Source organism: Watersipora subatra, chromosome 8, assembly GCF_963576615.1.
Source record: "Watersipora subatra chromosome 8, tzWatSuba1.1, whole genome shotgun sequence".
Taxonomy (NCBI): domain Eukaryota; kingdom Metazoa; phylum Bryozoa; class Gymnolaemata; order Cheilostomatida; family Watersiporidae; genus Watersipora; species Watersipora subatra.
The window spans coordinates 50,247,386-50,274,640 of NC_088715.1; the positions used below are offsets into that span (position 1 = coordinate 50,247,386).

The 27,255-nt window shown below is 32.6% G+C and overlaps 1 protein-coding gene across 1 annotated transcript; it reads left to right on the forward strand.

The window, feature by feature from the left end:
• LOC137402674 (probable cyclin-dependent serine/threonine-protein kinase DDB_G0292550) lies at positions 1–17,953 on the forward strand. The gene is made up of 13 exons (XM_068089178.1): positions 1–175; positions 1,232–1,301; positions 2,927–3,004; positions 3,537–3,730; positions 6,164–6,397; positions 7,723–7,878; positions 8,958–9,114; positions 10,360–10,457; positions 11,262–11,435; positions 12,922–13,188; positions 15,557–15,667; positions 17,312–17,467; positions 17,704–17,953. The coding sequence occupies exons 1-13, from the start codon at positions 1–3 to the stop codon at positions 17,802–17,804; spliced, it is 1,971 nt and encodes a 656-aa protein (XP_067945279.1). The 3' UTR covers positions 17,805–17,953.
• Positions 17,954–27,255: the final 9,302 nt, after the last annotated feature.

The following is a 27,255-nucleotide window of genomic DNA, read 5'->3' on the forward strand; positions in this document are numbered from 1 at the left end:
ATGGCACGATTACTCCTATTAGTGGGTGTCACTGCTGTACTGGCAGCAGTTACACTTGCTCGTCCAGTCGACTATGACGAGCTTGCAGATAGGTTTGTAGATGGAGATGCTGCTAAAAACAAAGTTTGGAATGGAACGAAGAATGGAGGGCTCAATGGAAACAGCAATGCTGATGGTAAGTAATTATGACAGCTAGTATATAAATCTGTATGTTTGTCAGTAGGTTGTCTGAATTGCATTGTGGGTTTATCACGAAGACTCCTTGCTTTTGTCATTTCAATTGTGATACGTCACAAGCACAACTTTTTTTACTCTTGATAATTACTACTTTGTAATATTATACATTATTATGCAATATTATACATCAATATGTATTATTATGCATTATTATGCATTATTATTCATGATTCAAAGACAAGTTAAGCTACAGCAAAGTTTATTTGTCATAGACCCTGTGCATTCATTATTTAGTTGGTTGGTTCTACTAACTTTACAGAGAAGTTGTAATTGTTAAAGTAGCTTGAACATTTTTTAATGGGTTTACTGAGATAAGAATCAACTTTCACTTATGCTGTTTACATTGTTGTGGCTGCTACAAGCCAGGCAACATGATTGTTGTGAATATCAATATTTTGGCTTCACTTCATGTTTACTAGATTGACAGCATCTGACACTAAACATACATAAAGTTTATTGTCAGAATGTTAAATCCAGATGTATAATTTGTAATGTTGCTATGTACTCCTGGTTTGAATAGAAAATATTCAAAAGAAAAATGTTATTAGTTTTTTATCTTAATCACTTCATTTTGGTATTGGAAAAATACTTTATATAGATAAAATACCAGCAAAAAATTTTGCATATCACTTATGAATAAAAGTAGTTTATAGTTTAATAAAAATTAGCGATGCATTATTTAGTTTAAATAAACAAAACCCTTCTCAAGATGTTTACCCTTTGCTCTGGTTGTAACACTTATCTATGCGGAAAACAGAAAAAATGGCATCAAGTTTACTACTATAATTTAACTTTCATAGATGTATTCACAGAAGTTTATTGGCAGTATAATGTGAATTATTGCAACAAGTATGTTATGAGATGCTAATCATTAATTGAGGGAACAATAGAGTTTGATTAGGTTTGACAATCTGTTGCTGTATCAAAAATGCTTCATCAACAAAATAAATGAATTTATAACAAATATTTATCTACATGTCTATATCGATTTCAGGAGAAAACAACGGAAACATAAATGGAAATGGAAACAATGGGGCAGGCAACGGCAATCTTAATGGAAACAAGTAAGTATTGTTTTACATAGAACAACACATTTGATTTTCAGTTAGAAATATTGTGAAGCTTCTTAGACTTTTTGACACAAACTGTAGTAGATACGCAGTGAAGTAGATACACGCTGGAGTAGATACACACTAGAGTAGATACATAGGCAGCATTAGTAGTGAAGTTCTGTTAGGATCTATTTCTGATGGTAGTCTTGATGGCGTTCATAGTATACTAAAATCTTTTGATTCAGGAGTTAAATTGTTCACATTTATCTGTCTCAATTATGATCGTCACCATTACCAATTAAAACTGTTTGAGTACTATGAAGTCATGGGCTAAATTGGAAACATTTTTTATTAAGTATGTAGATAGGCTAAATTCTTCTGGATATTTTTAAAGAGGTTGATGTTATGAACAGCAAGGCAAGTAAATCATCATAATCACACTGTTGGTGCAGTGTCACACTCATGCTTTTGTGTCAGTATTATAGACATTCACTGCCTTTTTCTTAAGCTTAAAGATCAGAAAAAAGATTGGACAGTTACTAAATGTTTTATATTTTTGTAAACACACAAAAATCAGTAACTCTGTCAATTGTGTGTTTCAGAAACTAAAAGACTTGTTGTTTTTAGTTCTACTTTATGGAGTAAGCAATTTTCTTATTAACCACAAAACTTTCTTTGTATCTCAAGTAGATGAGCACCATTTTTTTATTCTTTTTATGAAGTTATTATCTAACTAAACAGAGTGAGCTGCGAGGAGCCATTGATCAAAAGTACTGCTTTAATAAAACTTAACTGCTTGAAACATAGTTAAACAAATATTTTATTTGTAATTTTATATTAATACATCAGACTATTTGAAATAACTAGCATAAAAAATTGTTTATAAATTCATATATGTAAATTCAAACATAGGTAAATGTATACAGACTTTAGTTTTACTACTATTAAGCTAATTAGACCACTTTTTCTATAAATTTACCATATTTTGCTTTTTTCGGCGTTACCCTTTTGGGGTCATTCCCGCAAGTTGTTGCGTTTCCAGTATTGTATTTATTATGACTACTTTATTCCTAATATTTAGCAGAGTAGCAAATGTGGTAGAATGACCTTACTAACACCGCCATTGATCCTTGTGTAATACAAACTAATGACCTTCTTATAAATCAGCATACTAATCAGTGAACCACTTCTGCTCAGTCTCTAACTTTCAGCTGTAAAACCATTTAATGATTTATAAGATATATTTTGATGTTTCTTTTGTTGGTAAAAGTTTAGAAATGAGTGTCCTTATTGGTCTACATATTTGTTGAGGCTCCTTAAAAAACCTCCAGATACCAATTTCCATTCTGTAGATTTCGTCAAAGTATCTTGTTCCTTAAGGATTAGAGAACACGTTTCTTACAAGAGATTTATTGTGACTAATCCTTCTAGCCTAATTCTTGTGATTCTAGATTAACTTTGCTATATGTTATGTGATTGCATTCTATCCTACTTAGTTTACTTGTACAGCTGGAGCTCTGTAAGGGCAAAGAAAGCAAAACAAATAAGCACGAAAATATTAAAACTTGGGCAATGCCTTTTGTAAATTAAATACATATGAATGACAATATACTGCAGTATCAGACATATTTTGACAGAAACAAAGGCAGCAACCATGGGAGCGTCAACGGAAATGGCAATGATGGCAACGACAACGGAAATGCTAATGGAAATGGGTAAAAAGCAATGTTTCTGTAGTTTACCAAGTAGCGCAGCTAGTAGGATTTAATAGCTGGGACAATTATTATTTTTTCAGCTCTGTTTTTGAAAAATAATTAACCAGAATTTTTGAACTTTTTATGAAATTATGCTTTTAATGAATTACTTTTTATTAAAATAACAAACAGTGCAAATGACAAGATAAATTCATTAAATTCATTATCTAAGCAATTCACACTTTTATACCAATTTTGTTTAGAGATAGGTTCGGTTTGCCATTTACAACAATTTGGTTTAGTTGAATGCAAATTTTATTTAAAAAATTTTTTAATGTTTTATAATTAAAAAAACACAATGAGATATAATGTTTGCTTGCCCATGATTCCAATTTGCTTAACTGATTTGTTCAATTAATCATAAAGGATCTAACACTTTTTTCTAAAAGAGAAAAATGTTCTAAGCAATAGTGGCTTTCGGCAATAAATTTTGAAAACTATCAAATTCAAAGTTTCAACTAAACATAGCATTTATATAATTTTATCAACTTAGAAACAATGGAGATGGCAGCGGCAATGTGAATGGAAACAACAACAAAGGTAAATTCAATGGAAACTACAACGGAAATGTCAATGATGGATACGACAACGGCAACAGCAACGGAAACACAAACAATGGAGTTAAAAATGGAAACAACAATGGCAACTCCAACAAAGGTTCAGCAAATGGCAATGGCAGTGGAAATGGTAAAGTTGCTACAACTCTCATTTCTCAATCTTTTTTATCTCTCTCCCTCTCTCTCTCTTTCTCACTCTCTCTCTCACTCTTTCTTTCTTTCTCTCTCTTTTTCGAAGTCTCTTTATCTTTCTCTTTATTTCCCAGAGGTTTTGGATTACCTGAGAGTACTAGTAGCTGTTGATTTAAACAGGAGCTTTATTCAATTGATGAGGCAATGACAATCTATAAGGATATTCTCGCTTCCTTCTGTCAAGAACATGGGACATCCCTTAAAATAAGAGTTGATAATCTGTGCCACTCTGTGAGCAGGAAGAAATTATTCTGAGAAAGTGTGCCGCTTGTCCAATCAATAACTAATTATCAGCATTTGATAGAATTTAAAGAGACTCTCAAGATGGTCAAACTTGAGAAAGCTTGTATCGTAGAATGTCATCATGCCTTAGTGCAATATTTTGAAAATAGCTCAAATTTTCTCATTGCATTTGTACCCTGGCAGTTTTGTGGCATGAGAAGTTATCAGCTGTGCAGATGAAATAGAGAGATTAAGATTGTACACATCTATTATGATAGACTGCGAGGTGGGTAATTAGCCGAGGGAAAAGTGTTCTTGGTTGCTAAGCTATCTGTCATGAGTCTAAATCCTGAATGATTCAATATCTTTTAAACCTCTAACTGCAGAGGCTTACTGTACCTCCAACTCCAACAAGGAATACATTGTGGAAGATTGTCGGGTGTAGCAATTGACTGCCTAATTAATCCAAATTGTGTCAACGTAGTCAATTAGAGCTGGTGGTAGAGCGTAGTTTGCCAAACTGAAAGTTAGGAGTTTGAATTCTGTTGGTAGCAATCTTTTTTCTCAACATGGCTTCAGAAAGTTGGGCGGACACTGCTCTTGCTATAGTAAACGTTATAAGATTTAATAACCTAGTAATAACTGTTCACCTCCTTACAGGCTGGAGAGAAGTTTATGGTAGCAGTTATTTATTATAGGACTGAATAGCGCTACATCATTTGCTTATGCTAGAAATTCATCTTAGTGATAAGATAATTCTATTTTGCTTTTACATTGGTATTAAAATTTTAGTTCCACAATACTAGGCTAGTGCCAAATCTAATATAGCTACATTTTTTAAAAACCTAGAAAAAGAAATAATATTTTCAGATTTCTTGTCTTGAGGTGGATCAATTATCAGTTACATGTCTGCTGTAGCGGGCTATTTCACAATTTCATACACCTAATTATGTTGTGAGGTTAACTTTGAATAACTTTTACCATTGCAATTTTTCAACAATAGAATACTTCTGCGGCTTGGTAAGGTTGGTAAGAGAGATTAAAAATTTGAGAATTCAATTTATTATTGATGACTAAAAACAATAGGATCTCACAATACCTAGCATGGGTAAGAAGTGACTTGTCCTTCATACCTACAGTAAAACACCGTGTTTAAAACAGAGCATTAAGCAATCTATAGAAAATTTTCAAACCACTAGCTGTATTGAACGTAAAAGTCTTTTTTTCAAAAAATTGTCATTTCGATGCATATATGTATGTTGTCTGAGGAAGAGTCAGACAACAGATATTTTTACTATAATAAGTTGAAGCCACTGTTAAAGGCTTGAAAAAGATCACCATGTACTAGATTTGAACTCCTAACTTTTAACACAGTACACCAGACTCTAACGACTGCACCTAAGAATCAACCAATGATGTACAGAATAATTGTACAAATAGTTATTATACAAGACAATCACTTGCAGCACACTAGCCTGATTTCCAGCATGCTAGCAATTGTATGAGTCTGAAACTTTTATGTCTGTTCACCACTAGTTGCCATATGACATTATTTAAGTAGCAATAAAGGAAAAATCATAAATTATACATGAAAATTTGGCAATGATAGGGCTACTAATCTAAAAATGTTTTATAACCGTACAGGTACAGTGATAGTCATTTATATCAGTTAGTGTGCAATACAAATGGGAATTTTTGATAACACTAAATTTTAGTCGGTATTATCCGTCATTAAACTTAAACAGCTTTTGATGTCAATCAGCCTTCCTTAGCACATCTCATTGAACTGGTTAGAAACATACAAAAACCTTTTTCAATGTGATTGAGAAGAAATATTAAAGTGTCATCACCTTTTTTGCAGGAATAAACAACAGCTAATATTCTCTTCTAGTATTTGAGTCTTTGACTCAGTTCCTTGATTATGGTGAATATTAAACTGTGGCTACCATTTCTATGCAGGAGTAGACAACTACTATTAGTTTTCTAGATTATATAAGTGTTTGATTCAGTTCCTTGATTATGGTGAATATTAGACTAATCACCCTCTCTTTGCAAGAGTAGACAACTACTAGTATTTGTTATAGAATCTCCGTTTTATATTCAGTTAATTATGGTGAATATTCAGACAATATATCTTTTTGGTTTATAGACAATGCTGGCGACTCAAATGGTAACTCTAACGGAAACAAGAACAAAGGAAGTGGAAATGGCAATGGCAGCGGAAATAGCAATCGAGGAAGTGGAAATGGAAACGAAAGTGGCAATAACAATGATGGCTATGATAATGGAAATGGAAACGGAAATGAAAATAAAGGGTCTGACAACGGAAACTTCAACGGTGTTGAAAATGTTGGGGATAAAAATGGAGGAAATAATGGAAATAGTAAGTGCTATTACAGATCTCAATTATGTAATAATTGAGTTTTAGTACTTCTTGTTTTGATAAACTCGTCTTTAAAAATTAACTTACGCAATATTTGAATATATTTTATTCAAAATGTCCATATTTTTCTATCATTCACGCTTTCTTTTGTTGTTGGAGGTGATTTTATTGCAGAATGTTTCAAGATTAAAATCGACAAAATGGATTGCTGTTAAAACAATCAGATCAATCAAAAGGGCTATTACGATGTTTATAGTTGTTACGAGATTGACAGAATAGAGATGCGTAGTGCTGCAACTTAGTAATGCAATAGCCAACATTAACTATCGCAGCGATAACAATTAATGATGTCATTTCACACAAATGTTTCTTCTGAGCATTCTAACAGCGTTAAAGTTTTTTGATTTTAATCTTGAAACATGCTGGCCGTCAGATCATGTCAAACATAAAAAAAATTGCAAATGATAAAAAATGCCAATACTTTTTAACGAAATCTACTAAAGTTTTGTAAATCAGATTTAATCAGCATCCAACTTTTGTTGTCAACAGTTATAGAGTTTCTACAAACTTTTACTAAGAGCGGACATTGTTATGCTGGTTTCTTGCCATGAAATTGCAGAGCCTAATAATAATTGCACTTGTTGCACTTTTAAATCAAAAACCAAATTTGGAAAAACTGTGCTTATTTGCAAATCATTGTAAAAGAGTCAACTCTTGGTAATTCCAGGTTTAGCAAGTAAGATGGATTTAAGCTAATAAGTAGTCAGACTTTTAGACAAACATTTCATTTAAATCTGTGATAGTATTTTTTTTATTATAAAGCATTATTGATGTTTAGTAAACCTTTTTACTAAGCAGCATATTCCTTATATAGCAAAATTCATTAAGTATTCATGTAATGAAAGTCTTTAACTTACAGAATTACTTATCAAAAACTAAAAAAATTCTTATCGTTAGAAACTTTTGTTTCTAACAACAAAATGAACATTTTGTTGCTATTTTTTTATTTTTTTTATTTCGAAACTTAAAACATTTTAAAATGACAACCAAATTTTTGTCATTTTAAAATGCTTCCCAGTTAAAAAGAATCCAGTTTTATTACTACATTTAATGCAATAAATAAACTAAACTTTGGCTAAAAATTCTTTTGAATCAGATATTGTGTGGCTTTCGCATTTATGATTTAAAAAAAGAATAAATCATTTGGATTTTTTCAATAGATTAACATTTTTGTCTGAAAAACTTTAGTTTAGCATCACAGAACTAAGGCAGCTCTCTATAGTATGCATATGTACAATTTGTGATGCAAACTTATAATTTTACAGAAAACAGAGGCAGTGGTAATGGTAATGTAAACGGAGATGGTAACTATGGAGACAGCAATGGTAATGATAATGGAAACTCTAACACCGGGTCTGGTAATGGTAACGCTAATGGCATCCTCAACAACGGAAATGATAATGGTGTCTACAACGGCAACAGTAAGTCTCTGAAAAAGTTGTCTTAAATAATAGTCAAAACACTCACCTTTTGAAAGAGATGTAGCCAATTGTAAGAGCTTTCTATTCTGAACTCAACTGACATATTTTTGTTTGAAAACAAATCAAGTGGTTTTTATAATTATTACTACTTCTGGACTTAGGCGATGGGCCAAAGTTTTGAATGCAACTATGGTAAAAAGGCTTGGCATTAGAATTTGAGAGTTCAACAATTTCTTAGCCTTCATTCTTAAATTTAAAAAAATTGGTAAAAGTTTGAGAATTTCTTACGCAACCAGTAAAATTACCATTGCTTTGTTGAATTGTTCAAAAAGAACAGAGATATCAAAAGTTTGTGTTTCACCCCAGCATGCTTTGGTTTATGAAAGCGAAAATCTGTGGTAATAATTTTATGGTATAGGTGCGCCTATGCCACTCTACTTATAAAATTGGCATGATATATGAAGTAGATAAAATCTAAAATAAATTATCTGTTTTTTGTTTCTAAGGAGCTTTGCAGCATTGGAACATTCATTATTAACCATTTTTCTATCAGTTCCTTCGTTGGAACATTCATTATAAATTGTTTTTCTAGCAGTACCTTCTTTCTGTTTATAGTTCAGCAGCTACCAATAATCTATTTAGGCAAATTGAGTCTGATATACATGCAAACATAACTTTAAAGTATTGCGCTTAAATGCCATGAGTACATAACTCTAATACAATCACAATATAAATTTAGCTGTAATATAAATATTAGCTGTTATTATTATTAGCTATAATATAAAATTAGCTATCAATATTATTAGCTATAATATAAATATTACTTACTATTTTCAGTGTTATTATTGTTAACTTTATTATAAAGTTGGCTGCAGGTGGTCTACTGAATCATATGTTATGATTGGTTAGCGTTTTACATGATTTCACACAAAATTAAAAGACTTCTATAATACGAAACTTTTATCGTAAATAAATTCAAGATAAAAAAATTGCATTAGGGCTCATATGACTCATAAGGTGCTAGTTAAAAATACTCCTTGCTCCTGCTGCTACTGTATGTAAAACTCTTTTTATGTTAGAGAACAAAGGCTACTCTAATGGAAATCACAATGGCAGAGATAACACCGGTGACCAAAATGGTGCTGACAATGGAAACAAGAATAATGGAGATGGTAACGGAAATGGAAATGGTTCTGGCAACAATGGACAGAGCAACGGAGTTGACAATGGCAACTAGTAAGTACATGTATCTTTGTCAAGGTAGAAGATATGTGAAAACCTAAACGTTATACTTTTGGCTTCTTAAAAGCTCACTAAATACATATATGAGAGAGAAAGAGTGTTTTAGGCCTATTTACAGCTATTTCACAAATTAAAACTCTCTGAGTTGGTACAAAGAGGTGAGGTGCTAATGTGAGAAAACATCTCTATTGAATAACTGAATAGGCTAATATCTTCTAGAAACTAGGAATTTTCAGGAAAAGCTACCCCACCATAATTTTTATTTATTTACAAAACTTAGACAAATCAAGATTGTGTGTCAACTTCATAATGCAAATTTTATACCTTTGGCATTGCTTGAAGTTAATGTTCAACTATCAGAGAGGAATAGCAGCTATAAGAGGCCTTCATGTGTGGAATGTGTGCGTAAGGATAAAGCATTAATACTTCTCGACGGCAATCATTCTTTATTTCACCAATTCTATTCTCAAAAGTCGCTATTTTAATAAAAAATCAGTTTGCAGCAGCTAGCTTGCATTATGAACAGACTTTGTGTAGAAAAAAAGCAAATTATCGCGATGACTGACCAAGTAATAGATAAAGCTGTTCTACATCTTTATATATCATCAAGTTTATTCATCAAGGGATTTTTGAAAATAATTGGTCTTCAAAGATTCACTATAAAAACATACTTTATTTAAAGATTGTATTTCTGCAAATTTATTAGACTTCATATAATCATATGTGTTAGATAAAAATGCAAGTCTCTTCATATATTCAAATACGCTGTCAATGACCAAGTAGGGCCTATGTCAGCCATAAAAATGGAGCATAAGAGATAAAAGTTATTACTATCGTAGGGCAACGATCATTTATGCTCAGCAAGTGTTAGTTTGCAACAAGCAATTAGCAATTAGCAACTAGCAATCAATCAGGCAATTAGCAACTAGCAATCAATCAGGCAATTAGCAACTAGCAATCAATCAGGCAATTAGCAACTAGCAATCAATCAGGCAATTAGCAACTAGCAATCAATCAGGCAATTAGCAACTAGCAATCAATCAGGCAATTAGCAACTAACAATCAATCAGGCAATTAGCAACTAGCAATCAATCAGGCAATTAGCAACTAGCTATCAATCAGGCAATTAGCAGCTAGAAACCAAACTGACAAATAGCAACAAATGGTTAAAAAAGAGTAGGTGCAAATAATAGCACAAGCTCTTAGCTCTCTCAAATGACTTTTTCCTTTTACTTTTAGTAATGAAGGGTCAGAAAATGGAAATGGCAACGGAGGTTTTAACGCGGGAAGCGCCAATGGAAGAAAGAATGGAAATAACAACAAAGGCAGTGGCAATGGTGAGTATTGCTCTGCATGTAGCAATGCTGCTGTCGGTGGTACCAGTTTTGCAGGCATTGTAAAACAAGAAATACGTGCCTTTAGTTGATGCTTTCAGAGCAAAAAAGTTGGCATTGTATGCAAGGGTAACTGGAAAGACTATGATGTTTACACAAATAAAAAAACTTGTCCATCATGCGCTTAGTTATATAATAACATTCATAACTGGATTTAAAATTTAATTCACTAATTTCAAAACTCATAAAAAATGTTTTGTTATTTTAGTTGATATCATTGTTCTGAGTCCATTAATAGACTACATGTACATTTTGTACATTTTTCATACATTTTTATTAAATAAGGCAAACTAAAAAATAATATTGAAGAAAAAGTTCTGAAATCTGTGTGGCACCAGCAGACACAAATTATTTATAATATATTATGTTTTTGTTTTATGGTTACTTCTAGTTAAGGTTACTAACTGCCTATTGTAAAAAGTATTATATTAACCAGTTTGACACAGAAATTAAGCTCAACAGCTGTTAAAATGTCTAATTTCATGTTATACATTGCAGTTTTACTAGAACTCAGGCTCAACTAATGATATTTAATAAACTCGGCCTAAGTTGAAATGCTTTCAGATTTCAAGAAATCAAGTTTGAGGTTTGTCTATGTCTGACTGACAGTTCAGCAAACTACCAAAAAACAAACAAAATTTTACAAGTTTGTCTTGACTGATTGAAAATGCAGGATGATCATACTTTCTGTCACTAAAGTCACAGGGCATTACAGGCTGTACGCTGAAGTTACTTTTTGTTACACAGGAAATGGCAGTGGAAATGGCAACAGCGGAGACAGCAATGGTGTGGTGAATGGAAACTCCAACACCGGTAGTGGTAATGGCAATGCTGCCGGTAATGCTAACAGTGGGGATAGAAATGGACAATCCAACGGAAATGGTAACTACGGCAGTGACAACGGAAATGGAGTCGGAAATTGTAAGTCAACTTCTTATGAAACCAAAACTGCAATATGACCGCCTGCTATCACAACTCTATAACAGAATTGTTAGTTTTTATGGCTAGTATTAGGGAGGAGCAAGTTGAGCAGCGGTTTAGCGCATAGTTTGAGCAGGTCTTGGGAGTATTCTTACGCAAGTTCCGTTTATTGTGTTAAGAATGACATCTGACACAAAACATTTTTTTCTGCCAAACTTTTTTGAACAATAAATAAAGTTAAGAAGTAGCTGGCTGCTATTTGAGTCAGTCGTGGTTCAGTGGTTAGTTCGCTGGCATATAATCAGTATGTTACTGGTTCAGATCACAGAAGGACCATTGGTGGTGTTAGGAAGAGAATCCAGCCACAATTATTCCTGAGCCAAATGCCATGAGCAAATGGACACAGTATATATAGTTCAGAATAATTTGCCAAACATGCGGCGAAGAGGGAATAAATCTCGATAATGAAATTTAAATGTTGTTGCTAAAAATATTGGTAAAAAAATGGGCAAAATACCATCATTAATTTTTGGCGGAAAATCATAATTTTTCATTTTCTTATCAAGCTCATAAATTAATACTTTTGTTATTAAATTACATTGTTGGTTTTGCTTTGCAGAATTTAGAAGAACACGCCATCAATTTTGGAAACAAGTTATATTATTTTATTTATTCTTTAATTTTTTTATGCTGGAATACTCTATTGATAACTAGGGTTCAAAGCTTTAAAGGTTTTTAAACTGGCTTCAAATTGAAGAGTAATGGTTTAAAATGGTTGAAAAGCTTATTATTACTCCACTTAAGTGCACCGTAAATATCAAAATACGCTTCATATCATTTTTAATCTGTAGTGATAGATACGCAGACAGGGTTTTGGCAAAGACCTAGAATGTTATTTGTTTAAAGCGCCCTCTTTTGACGCTTTGATACTTGCTTGAAAAGCTTTTGCATTGTTTGAATTTTATTAGTTAACCAAGCACACGCCCAGAAAAACCCATATATTTTTTTCATTTTCAGTGACTTAACCATGAATGGGTATTTAAAAAACTGGTTCTGATGATCTATTGAAGAACTATGGAGTTTTGAAACAAAATTTTTTAACAACCTGCTGGAAGGTATAGAACATGCATGTATGGTATCAAGCTTAGACAAAATCATTCAGAAAATGTGGCAACGCATAGCATTTACGCAGACTAACAAACACGCACACAGTGACAAAACTAGAGTGTCCAATATAAAGTCTGTGATAGCTAGATGTATTTTTTTTTCATTTTTGTTAATTATTGAAAATAAAGATTTCAAAATAAAATCATTGCTGCAAAAAAATTTTGCAGCTCCAAATTATTAGAGATAAATGAGAATATTTTTGAACACGAACCTTTTTTGACAAATACATTGCAAGCCTTTGTAGCAATGCCAGTATCAACCACATGCTCCTGTTCACACGTATATATAACCTGAAACATAAATCAATCGGGTTCTGCAGCCAACTCTGGAGACTACAACGGAGCTCATAATGGGAACGAGAACTCTGGTAGCAACAACGGAGGGAATGTTGGAAATGGCAACAGTGGACACAGCAATGGTGTCAGCAATGGTAACAAAAATGTGGGCAATGACAATGGCAAAAATACTGGAAACAGCAACACAGGAAGTGGAAATGGAGCTGGAAGCGGAAACTACAATTATGGCAGCGGAAATGGTGGAAGCAATGGCAGCGGTAACCGTGGCAACGGCAACGGAGTAGTCAACGGTAAAAAATATCAGATGAAACCTTTGTCACTCTTTAGAGCTGATTAATGGGAAGCTAATTCTACACTGACTTAATCTTAACAAATAGGAGAATAATTTGAGTTGAATTTGGAGCTTTTAAAGTTTGCAGAAACTCATTGCTTTTACATCATGAGCAAAATAAGAACTCATTTGCAGTACTGATAAAGGGAGTTTTTATGATGCTGATTGCATATTGCCTGGAAAAGGATTTATCCTGAATTGCGATGGCTCTAGGGCTAAACCAACTATTCTGTGTACAATATTGGTTCTCAAACACTAATTGCCTAAGAGCAGGTCATTATCTTTATAATTTAAAACTGTACTTGAGTGACAGTATTCCACAAGATGTTAGCATACATAAACGGCTATTTTGAGCATATATTTTTATGTCCAGTTTAGTCGACATACATTTTAGTCCATACAATTGACAAAACAGTTGAAGTGCACAAAAGAAAAATACTTTCACCATGATGTCACTAGTTGGTATTGTTGCAATAGTTGGTATCGGTTATTGAGTTCAGAATGCATCGTTACGATTCTCTATTCTGTGTGCCTATTTGCAAGAATAGATGTAATAATCGCGCTTTCATTTGGTTTTAGAGTTTGAATTGTGACCAAGTTTTATCAACTTTAATCTTCGAACATCCTGGCAAACAGATCACCTCAAACATCAAAAATTATTGTGAAGTGAAAGAAAAATACTGATAATCTCTGATAAAATTTACTAAATATTTTGTTTAAGTTCATTTTTAACTCTCAGCTCACGCTGAAGTACAAAAATTTGTTACATGATTCAAAATTTAGTATTGATTAAAATTATTAGTATTCAAAGTGTGATGGGTTGGTCACCCTGTACATATACCACTTAATCTAAATTTCAGTATTCATGTCTTTTACACAGTCATAGAGCCAACCAATTTAATAGAAGTCTATTACATAGTTAGCAACTACATGTTAAATACATTGAAGTAACATCCATGACATGTGTGCAGCCAGTCCTAACTTTTAGTAAAGTCGGTGCAGATCAATAAACAAAATTATTTAGCGCTCAATGAAAAAAAAAGAAACCATGTTTTCTTATTAACCATAATGATATTTTTAAAGGTTAAATACCTTACTATATTATACTACATTGTATCAAATTATATTATAAAGTGTTTTATCGTATTATATTATATCATGTTGTATTATACGCTATATTACAACATATATAATAGTATATTTTATTACATTATTATTTCTTAAAGGTTGACCTGCAACAAAATTCACATTACAGCTATTTGGTATCAAAAGATTCACCATGTCTTACTCTGTTGTGTTTTAGGTGCCAAATATGTGGAAATGTGATTACAAGCTCTTAATAGCTCAAAAACGAAAAGCTGCCGTAGATTGGAATCTCTTTATTTCTCTGATGTAGTCATTACAGTTTGGTTATTGGCTTGTCACGTGATGTTCTCACGTGAAGTAAAAGGCCAATAAAAAGCTCAATATAATACCTATCGTAGCACTAGTTTATGACAAACACTTCGGGTATTACCGAAGACCCCGTATCAAATATAGATGCTCGCTACTTTACAGTTTTGTTTCGGTTTAGTCTAATCGGCCAGTCGTAATCTGATCATGTGACCCAATACTTCGCAAATAATTTCTGCAGCGCTTTTTGAGTGTCACAGGTGACCAACAGGCTCATCATGATTATCAGACAATGATATGTACGCCCTCGAGCTAAGGTTAAAAAATTTAACGAATTTTTATGTTAAGTTATAAGATATCGATACTAAAATAAACAGCATTACAATGACAATAAAATAGACGCATAAGAACAATAGACATGATTTTATTGAATGCGTGAAGTATATTTGTGACAATATTTTGACGAATGAGGTTGCAGGAAAGTGTAAACAGAAACCATCCTGTAACAACTATCTCACATTTGAGCCATTTTGGAAAGAGAATCCAAACTACGGCGGTCTCGTGTGGCTACGATTAACTGCTAGATTTTTAGTTTTTAAGAGCTTGTAATCACATTTCCACATATTTTGCACTTACAACACAACAGAGTAAGACATGGTGAATCTTTTAATATCAAATAACTGTAATGTAAATTTTGTTGCAAGTCAACCTTTAAGTAGATCCATAGTCTCTGCCAATATAATTTGCCGTACTATGACTTACGTGTATCTTCAGTGAACTGCATTCAGATTGGTATGTTATAGCATGTTGTTATATATTAAATTACATAATATATTTAATAGTATGTTACATTATTTTGTATCATATTCTATGTTATTATACTATTATCTGTTAAACAACCTTTCATCCTGATTTATCTTGTAACATTTTGTTAGGAAACTACAATGATGGAGATGGCAATGGAGGAGCTAATGGTAACAGTAACAGTGGGAACAATAATGGAGGAGGAAATGGAAATGCAAATGCTGGAGACAACAATGGAGGAGGTTTGTTGCTTTTTACTATTATTATCTTTACATGCCTAACTCTGTGGGTGGCAGGATCTATGAGGGAGCTACTAAGGTTGCTTTGTAATGAGATACTTTTTCTAGACCATTCCTAAAAATCTAGTGTGCACCAAAATTTGGCCTCCTTGTGCGAGAAAAAAGTGGAGAGCCTTCCTGCATTGTGATCTATAAAGCATATGTTAAAAAACCAATTCAAATAGTCTCCAAAGTACTCAAATTTATAATGATGTGTCCTTTCAAGAAAAAGCAAATGAAAGCACATCGATCAGTGATTTCTAAAACTTACTACAACAATGGCCTTATGTCAATTCCTTGGTTTGGTTAAAATTTATTAGTAATTGGATTTAGTCTGATTGCTCAATTCTGTTGTAACAGCGGTTTATAATATCAAAACTGCGAAAGGGTTGCGAGTCAGCTCACATTTATTGATAGATTTTTCTTTTTCTGAGAAATTTAACATAACAATTATGATTTTACTGGTCACCCAAAGAAAAATAAACTTTTTTGTTGTAGTTTTAAACTTGAGAGCTAAAGCTAAGATATCGCTAATTTTCTAAATTCTACTGTCAAACAATGTCTACCACAGTTGCACTCACAAAACTCACGTATTTTAACTCATCACACATGTTTGGGAGTAATAATAACTACAGAAACAACATTTCATACAAAAATTAACATGAGTTGAGTTCAGAGTATTAAGCTTTTATAGTTGAATACTTTACTTTCAGAAATCAAACATTTTAACTAGTTTTTTATCATTTCTGTAATAGAACTAAATAGCTAGTGAATAAGCCAAAGCTGCCTGTTTTTTTGGTTGGTGGCAGGTCATATGGTACAAGTATTACACATACAGTTATGGGTGTCACAGTAGGTGTGGAGGACAGTAAGTTGTAAAGCCACGGCATGTCGTGAGCATTCGCAGTAGAATTTAAAAAGTTTCAATTGAGGAAGAAGATTATAAACAGTTTAGGCTAAAGGAAAAAATTTCTTAGGATGATAAAGTTAATAGTAACTAAGGCAGAAAACTAATTAAAGGTATTTTGTCAGCTAGAAAGGGTGCATATAGATTTCGGCAAAATAAAAATTTATGAAATATAGGCCTACATGCATATTACATTAGAATTAATAGTTCTATTTTAAACATAAATGGTTTCTGAGTAGAGCCATACAAAATCATAAAACCAATCATCAATTCAATAAAGTCAAATAAATAGAACAAATAAAGGGTTTGATGTATCACATTTAATCAATGTTTTTCTTTCAAGAGCATGGATATCAAGTAGGAAGTTGTTGAGGGATCTAGTAGTGGTATAATTGTTAGATTCTGTATGCATTTTGTTCATATCATGTAAGTTGAAATAAGTAGACAATCTGTGATTGTAATGTAAAAATCAAAACCCAGAAATTTTTCACTCCCTGTGGGTTGTGCTTATAAATATGTAGTGTTATATGTAACATAAATTTAGAGATTTCTACAAGCCTTGTTATTTATTAACTATTATTGTCTCATGAGTTCTAAAAGTGAAAGGTAAATACTGAGCGTTTAATTACTGAAAATAAATTAAACATAATTTTTGATGCTGACGGTCTTTGCTTGTACAACTAAACGTAATGTTACAACAGGCAATGGAAATGGAAACCATGGCAGTGGAAATGGCTCAGGAAATGGAAATGAGAACAGTGGCAGCAACAATGGCAAAAATAACGGAAATGGAAACGTTGGCTCCGGCAATGGAAGTGGCAACGGAAACAACAATGTTGGCTCTAACAATGGTACAGGTGAGGGAAAACAACTTCTACTTGTTTTAAAGAACAAATATAATGCTAAAAGACAATTTCAATTGATGCTGATTTTGAGTTGAATTATTTTGCTAGATCGAGGATGCTGTTTTGCGTAAAAAAATTTTAATAATTAAATATCACAAAAATGCTTAGTTTTAATTACAATTTTGTATGTACTTTTAATATAATTTAAATTCTAGTGCAATTTTTATTAAATTTGATGCATTTTGCAGGCAATGGTAACGGAAATAACAACTCAGGAAATGGAAAAGCGGAAGGAGTTACTGTAGATCCTAACGCTTGGAAAAAATATACAAAATCAAGCAAATATTAATGAAGCACTCAAAAGTTGTGTCAGAACCTGATACAACTGCTGCTGTTACAACTAATTCGTTACTGTCGGTATTATGGGAACTAAGAACCAAAGGCAATACCAATTGTTATGTACTAACAAACATCGATATTAGCCTTGTTTCGTAAAGCTTGACAAAGGAGACTCAAAGAACCTCCTGATGTCATAACCTGTTGATTTTTGTGTTGACTTATTAATTATTTGTTATACGATGTATGTACTTTTTTACCTAATTTTATGTGCAAATATAGAAGGGTACAAGATTCATATAGTAATTTCAGTAAGTAATGAATTAAATCCTAGTAATTATCTGCCCAATAGCGTACTGTTCTTAACTCATTTAGTATTTGATTTCTTGAATACTTACTCCGCTACTAAATAGTTAATCTTTACTATAATAGGATTCGTGTTCACTTGTCCAGTGCCATGGTTGGTTTAGTAAAAAGATTGCAACGCCCTGGATTCGAACTCACAATTTTACGCTTTTGAGACCATCACCTTAGCTGCAATAGACCACCACTTAACAAATTATTCTATGTGCAGTTATTACACCTGACCTGGCACCGCATCCGAGACTTCATTCTTGAATAAGAGAATGAATGTTCGTGTCTGTAAGCTTTAGTTTGAAATCAGATTAGTGTTGCCTACTTTGAAGGTATAAACACAGTTGAGAAGTTTCAATAGCATTTTAACATTGTGCAAGGGCTCTCACCATGGCTGGAAAAAGCCCATTTAAACACACTTAAGGTAAGTTGATGGTATGGTAGATTAAACTATAACCATTGGTAACCGGCTACACAGCTGTTATTCTGAAAAAAATCTTCAAATTATTTTGATCATTTTTAAAAAAATAAATGACTGTGAGCAATCGGTCAAAGGTCAAGTGTGTTGTTTGCTTAGCTTACGGCAAGCAGGGACTTGGTATGGCTTTAAGAGCATTGTTACACAAGTACTGGCTCTGTTAGTTTGGCTGAACATGTCTGATTTCAATGGCAAGGAAATCTTGTTGACTGCAGACGTATCAAGTTGCAAAAAGTAATTTAAAGGTTAGATGTCATTACTGTCACCATTAACAGCCTTTTTGGGTATTGAAGCCCAACCTGATGCTTGCAGGTCTAGCATTCTAGACCACAGCTGCTTTCAAATGATTATAACAATTATTGTAAAATTTAGTAGTAAAATATTACAAATTTGTATGTCTAAAATAAACATCGATTGGTTCTTTCAATTTCATCTCTTTTCAATATTGCGGCTGAGCAAAGTATTGAAATTTACTGTTGTTTAACCTGAGTGTTTCCACAAACTATACTCAGTTGCTAAATTTCCAAAAAGTAATTTTTTAGTCAGATCGTTTTAAAACTGGTTGCTTTTTATAACTTCAATAAAATTTTCCATACGAATTGTTTTGAGGTTCCTAGTGTTGACGAGGTTCTTTCAAATATAAACCGATCAACAAGCTAAACCTTCTGTGAGTTTTATGCTAATCCTTGTTTGCTAAAACACAGCAAGTTGGGGTAAGTGAGACTTACTCACTCTTAACTGAAAGATGTCAATTTCAAAATACTCCAAACTTGATATATCTTGATATATCTATATAGATATCTATATTATATCTTGATAGGTTAAGGGACACGAGATTCACCAATTTAAAATGCTGTGAGTTGATATCGATAATGTTATGTTGAAGAATGTGCTGGTTTTGAAAACACTTGATGTCAATTTAAACCAAAGTTAGCTCAACGTCACATTTGATCCAATTTACTGAATAGGTTATTATCCATTTGTGTTTGCTATATACTGCAGTCCATCTTTTTGAAAATTGAAGTCTATTGAAAAAGTTGTTCCTATAGAGAGCAGAGAATAAAAAAATCAGCGATGAAATAGAGATCGATACATCTTAACTAAGGAACAAATAGGAGCCATCGATCTTGTGCTCTGTGGCAGAAGTTGTCACATACTACCTCTTGGAATGTTTTATGAAGCTGCCAAGCTATGGCAAAATGGGTGCAGCCAAATTGTACCCAAGCAGGTTTTATTCAGCACTAATTTGACCCACAGAATAACTAGATTACACTAGAAAATCAGAAAGATGTTAAAAAATTATAATTTGATACGGTACAGGAGGGCACTTGTTTTGTGATTATAATGAAATAATACTAGACTACATTAACTAGACTTTGACAATAGGTAACAGCAAAACAATGGGTGCACATAATATGGTTTACAACAAATAATAAGACAGGGGAGATAAGTACCAAACACTAGCTAAGACAAATATTAGTATTAGACTGTCGCCATAGGAAACAGTTACTCCTAACTTGTGTTTAACGGCCCATAAAATAATATGGGTAAACTTTTGACGTGTGAAGTTATAAATAGCACGGTGACCAGCATGCTCTTATGGGAGTACGTTAATTGTATCACATCGTAATTGTTCTTAGGAGTATCATTGCACGTATGTTAATATTTTAATTGATTTAAAGCGTTTCATGGTGATTTTAAAACAGAAAAGGGTTGGCTAGGTTTTTTAACAGTTTTAAAGGTTATAACGAAAAAATTATTTATTTAAAAAAATAATCATGGTTCACTGTAGAATGCATGGATACTGTGAGTAACATTTCTGCCAATAATCAAAAGGCGTTCGCAACTAATGCAAGCTCAGACCAAATGATGTTTTTTGTTGAAAGTGTTTGAGAGGTCATTTCATCAGAGCTTAGTAAGTATTTTGTGTTTTTGAATGTTTTATCAGTAAGATATCACTTTTTTAAAATGTTTTTCTTTTCTTTTTCAGCGTTGTGACAGCCTTTGAGAACCCTTCAGCAACAGCATCCAATTTACAATTTTAGCACGCATAAACACTTTGAAGCTTGGGCCAGAAATAATTTGGGGGAATATTTTCTACCGTATCTTATGCTCGACTAATCTTGGTTTTATAGTTTATTTGTTTTTTTCTATACTTTCAGTTTAAGAAGGATAATTGGCCACGAATTTTCAGTGAAATTCAAAATTCTTAAGCAGATTAGACTGTAGTTAGTTCTTAGGATATCGCCAAAATAGTAGAGTTGTTTCCAACCAACCTAGAAATGAAAAAAAACTTTCGACGCAGCATAACCTTTTTGTACTCTTATATTTCTAGTTTGCCTATAAATACAAAACAGTAGGCAATATGGTCATAATATATTTTCAGTTTAATTCCAAGGCTTTAATCAGATTAAACAATTAGTTCTTGAGATATTGCTAGAGTGTTGAAGGCTCTTGTAACTGGCCCGAGGAATGAAAATTTTCTGTAGTCAGCAAATTAGTTTCAAATAATTTAAATGATTGAAATTCTTACCAACAAAGATTAAAAATTAGCAAATTGAGAAAACCTTTTCTCTGCAGCAAGGATCTTTATACTAAAGCTATCAATTTTTTTATTTAAAAAATATACACAGTCTGTCAAGTTGGGTGTACATCAATCATTATGTTTCTTCAGTTACCCCTAAAACATCACTTCTTTGAAAAAATGTGAAAAAAAATTACTATATTTGGTTTCTGATTTCTTCATTGAGTTCTACAAGCTTGCAGCTTCAATAGGATATTTAGCTCACAAGGATTTGTGCTATCCTAGGTTCTTTCCCAGCCAATTAAAAGTTGGTAATACATTCTAAGATCAAGGAACTTGCTTGCGTATACAAGAGAGGCTTCAAAGTAATAAGGGCGCAAATCTTCGTATACTCCGTAGGACGACTTACATCAGATATGCCTTTCAGAATGTACACTAAACACTTCTGAAGGACATACATGTATATGCATTGGTGACACCTGCCATCTAATTTATTTGAATTTGTCAATTAACTTTATATAAAACTTTTTTGGTAGAGTAACTCAATTATAGACAGATAGTAATACAGTAGATACCTAAATGCTGATAACATAATATATAATCAGCATTTAGGTAAGTGACTATATTATGGTCATACTTACTCACAATCTTATCCACACTACAAGTTTTACTTACTTGCTCAATAGACTGTAAGATTATCAAATAAAATATACCAAGTTTACAATATACTTTAGTATGCCATATTTTGCCGATAGTAGATTGACAATCAGAGCTAACAAAGATTCAATGTTTTCGGTTTGGTGTGTTTTTTGGATCAAAAAAATTACGATCATTTTTATTGTTTTAATCCAACCAACAATTGTGGAGAATTATAGATAGTTGCATACCTTATGTTTGATGGTTTGGATTTTCCAAATTAGTGCAAGATCAAGTGTCTTAAAGGTGAGGATATTAGCTGAATAATTGGAGAGGTATTAAAGACACCAATCACTTTTTTTCAAGCTCTGTCAAACGAAGTTACGATAAAAGATTTGTATGTACCTAAGTAAGGCACACTGAACTATTCAAAGAATTTCAAACAATGAGCTTTTAAAATTCTTGTAATAGTAGTGTATAAAATCGGTACTTAAAAGTTTTATGACTGGTAGAAACTGACCACAACATATTTTCATAAAATTATATCAACTTGTTATAATCACTTTAGCAGTTTGACAATTTACGCAATTCCAACAACAGTCTTTATATTGTAAGCTCAGTTGTTGCTGTCTTTGGAGGCAATATGTCTCAAGTTATTTAAAATGTGATATATCTACATGTAACATTGCTAAAACTTACTTTAGACAACTAAATACATGTACATTTATGATGAATTTCATGTATATTTCTCGATTGCAATAAAATGTGTCATAACTGGCCACATGCTTAATTGGCAATTGACAAAATTTAAGATGTTTTTTAGGTGACTCAAACAGCACTTTATATATTTTTGCGCTAAACTAAAAATTGAAAATCTGTTAGTTTACATAATTTAGAGTATGGAAGAATCTCAGTAACGTAAAAAGAGATCAAAAGCTCTATTTTCATTTTGAAACTTACTATATTTAAAAAAGCAATCAACATTTTATTAAAAATGTAAAAGATATTACACAAAAACTCATCACTAAAATTATTGAAAAATACAAAATGCTTACAAGTACATGCGCTACCCAACTTACAAACATTTGTATTACGAACAACGGTAGATACGAAGGGTGCTGTGCATATGCCAAAAATTTAATGTTTAGTATTTAATTGTTTTAACTGTTAATATTAATATTAAATGTAATTTGTCATTAAATACCATACTCTTTAATTTTAACATTAATTATTTAGTCCATCCATTATTCAATCGGGTTGGTGAAAAGCACACTGCTTCTGGTGAAAACAGAAGTGTAAAAAAGCTGCAAGCCTTTTTATTTGTACACATCTTAATAGAGAATATTGTTTTATTCTCATTTGATGTTTTTAAATGCAGTACAAACCAATCTACGTTACTTATACAAGCCTTAAACATACTTATATAATTCATAAACATGCATTCTATGTAAAATAACGGACTGAGATAACATATGAACAAATTCGCTTTATAAACGGTCATTCGGAGCGTATCCTACTCACAAGTTGGGGAGCATCTTTGCTATAAGACATTTTGGGAAATCGTGAAATGAATTACACAGATACACCATTAATTACAAAATGCTAACAAATATTTATGGTAAATATCAAATCTGATACTGAGTGGGCAAAGTATAATAAGTAAAAATAAACCATAAAAGTTTTAGGCTGCCTAAAGCAAGAAAATAGTTACATACATTAAAAACATACCCGGTATTTATAAATCCAAACCGCTGATATTAGGTGCACCAGCCATTTTTAGGAGTTGTACTTTCTTGTTAGGTGTCTGAAGACGATTCCTAAAGTGTAGGAATTGTTTAATATTTTGGGGTTTGATTGGAGTTTACCAAACAGAACATCTGCACAAACCTAATTTTTGTTATCTTAAATTTGTCTAAAAAATTGCAGGATGTATACATCTGCTTAGAAACCTTGGTGCCAATGTTTGTTGTAATTTAGAGAGCTTTGATTTTTAGCCTTTGTGCTGAGTGTGGTGAAGTGCATTTTATCACCAGAATATTTTGATATAAATGATTAATCACTAATTTTTTGTGAATATTCCAGCATGAACATAACCCAATAGGGTCAAATAAAAAAATAACGTACCAATTTATTCACTAAAAAGTTATACATGTGAAAATATATTTATAATTTTGTGGCACTTTTAGCGGCTGTCATTCATTCTGAAATATCAAGTTAGTGCTTATGTTATAAAGGTATTGCCAATGTTTTCTAGCTGTAAAGAAAAAACGTATTCTATCATATAAAGCTTGAAATTTTGAGTAAAGAGTTGGTATTGATCGGCTTCCATTTTAAGCTCCTGTTTGCAACATATTTATACCAGAGTTTAGACATTCCTTGATTTTGCTTAACATCACATAGTTGTGAGTATAATAGTTAATGTAAGAGCCGGTCTTGTTCCATTCTGTGTTCATGGCTTAACCATTGCATACTTTGTTCAAAAAGGATGTCAGCTATTGATGGGTCAGGCCTGACCACTAATCTATTTGAAAGTTTTTACATTTGCAATCTTGTCTGTCCCTTGATGTTTGTAATTCCTTTCAAGTATCTCATCATCACATCATGTTGTTTTTTCACTTGAGCTTAATAAATTGTCTATGCCTCTGCACCATAAAAGATAATGACAGAACCATTGTTCGATACACTTTAAACTTCACCATGACTGAGATATGCTTGGTCTTTCAGAGTCTATGTACATTATACGTTTATATACATTTCCTTCTACCTAGTTTGTATCACTGTTACCTAAAAAACTTTTCTCAGAACTCTGAGTAAAACTCTCTATCATTAAAGTTTTATTCGTCAATTTTGCGTTTTTTATAAGTATTTGGTTGTTTCCCAGATTTCAATCATAGTAGCATTGATCTCTTCATGGTCTGACTTAAAACTTGCTTCTATTTGCATTCATATAACTGCTAAATTGGCGGTTATGATCAATGACTAAATTTTCTTTTCAAGATGTTGCTATGACAACCACCTGATTGATTGAGTGGCTACGTTAGAGATCAGAGTTGTGTAGTAGGCAAAGCTGCGCTGAACATCTCGTAACTGCGTACAAGACATGACAAGCTGCATTATATTATGTTAGTGGCAAACAGGATATGTTGTTGCTAGCTAAATAGCCTGAAAAATTTACATTGAGAACCGCAAACTCTATGTAATGCATTTGACAATATTTTGGTTGTTATCACAAGTGATTCACCTGCATAATATTTTTGACAACTGCTGTTTTCTTGCTCAATTGTTTGCTTCATTGCCGTTTGCATATATGCAATTGTTAGGAAACTTCTTATGAGGACTTTGGATTTTTATTAGCATCTTTACATCTTTAGCTGATACTTCAAAGTTTGTTTACGCAATAATGATTAGTCGGAGTTGTGTTTCCGCCGACAATGTTGGAGTTGGAAAGTTCTAATCTGCTTAAAATTTGAAATAAATTTTTGTTAAGACTTCACGCCAAATCAACTCAAACTCCGACAACAAAATGTGCCACTTGTTTCACCTAATAAAATATAACATCAATATTCATTCCATAGCTTGTATTTTTGGCCCTATTAACATTGCAAGATATGATTGGTCAGCTCCATGCTTTGCTCCGTAAATGAAGGTTGTCAAAAATGGACAACCATACATTCACCATGTTGTATTTTACCAATCTCGTGTTGTGGATTGGGACAAAGCTGTTTTTACAACAGTTTTTTAGTTTTCTACCAAGCTGACTTTGTCGGTGTGGAGGCAAATCTGATAAACCATTCTGTCCTAGACAAAATCTAGCTTTTAAAATATGCGTAGCAACACTTTAGGAATAATTTGAAAGATTCATTGGCAAAGGCAAACACTCCCTAGCATAAACAACCTGTAACCATTTAGTGCCCATAAAAAAAGTTCTTAATTTATGTAACGTGTCATAAAGATACGAACACCAATATCTAGTTGTCAGCAGTCATATTTTTGTAGCAGCATTGGCTATCAATCTTTTCAGTCTGTAATCATTTTAATGTGCATGTTTACATATCCTATAATTTGTTCGTCTCCTCTCCTTCAATCTCATCTTCCAAGCGTGTGTCCACCCAATAGCTATCAGGCCAGATGATGTCAGAGTTGAACGCTACTAAAAGCGCATCTTGATGAGACTCCTTATTTGTATTAATATGTTCTCTCTGTTAATAAATGTGGTCAACTCTCCACACTTCAAATTTTCAAAAGATCAGAGAAGAAAACTCAACTATTAAAATACATAAACCACAATTTAGAATGGGTCGAATGAAAAATATAGTTCTTTTCACTTAGTAATTCAAAGTTATTTGGCTCAACACCTATATCATGAAAGCTGTCTGCAAATAAGTTAAGGCACTACTATCATTTGCATTACTAGTGCAATACACTTTGCAGTAAAAGGGATTATCAATGATGAAGATAAGTCACGAGACACGGCTTTGTTTCATCCGTTGCAGAGACTGACTAAAAGCAAGTTAATCCTTGTTTTTTAAAATATTGCGTGTCACATAACGCTGACTAGAGAGATCCTTAACGGTATTGAACCATACAAATATGCAGGATGCTCAGTTTCACTTCAAGACTCTAGAAGTCAACTGATCATTGTAGTCATATAAAAAATAAGCTCTGAAATAATGTGCAAAAAATATTTGTTGCGGTTTCCTCTTATTTTTATCAAGTCTGAAATATGCTGAGCTGGACAAAAACTGGAAAAATTTAATCAATTAGTCATAAAAGCATTTTTAAAAGTAGATTTGCCTGAGCAGCTATTTATGCATATAATAAAAAAAATGAAGATATTACATTATAGTCATATTTTGCGATATCTTTTTGATACACTCGCATGTCTTAAAGATACAAAACTAACTTGGATACATTTAAACAGAATGTTCTAGATTTGACAAGTTAAAGCACAAATTAATTCTTGCTCAGCTGGTCTACGGTTAAACAGCCATCTTATCAACAGCACCCATGAGAATGAGACAGCATTTGGATTGATATCGACAAGAATAAAAATCAAATATATCTGATGCGGTTAAAAATATCAAGGCTCTCTGAAACATGAAAAGTTTGAAGTTCATCCGCGCTAAAACAATAAAAGGCTTACTAGAGTGTGCTGCTTTAGTTAAAAGTGAATTTTCAGCTGCGAAGAGAACATTAACTTAGAAGCATCCTAATTGCAGGGCTTAACAATTGAAGACCATATAATATTTGCATGTAGTTAAGTTGGCTTACATTTCTAACAGCAAGTCTAGTGAGACTAGTGCAGTATACTAATTATAGACATATACAAAATAAAACCTCTGATCTACAGCAAATAAAAGGAGACCCAGGGTGTCTGAGAACACATGAAATTTGAAATTTATTTGGTATGAAAAGGTGCAAGGACTACTGGAATTTGTCACTTCGATGAAAAGTAATGTTTTTCTGGTCAAA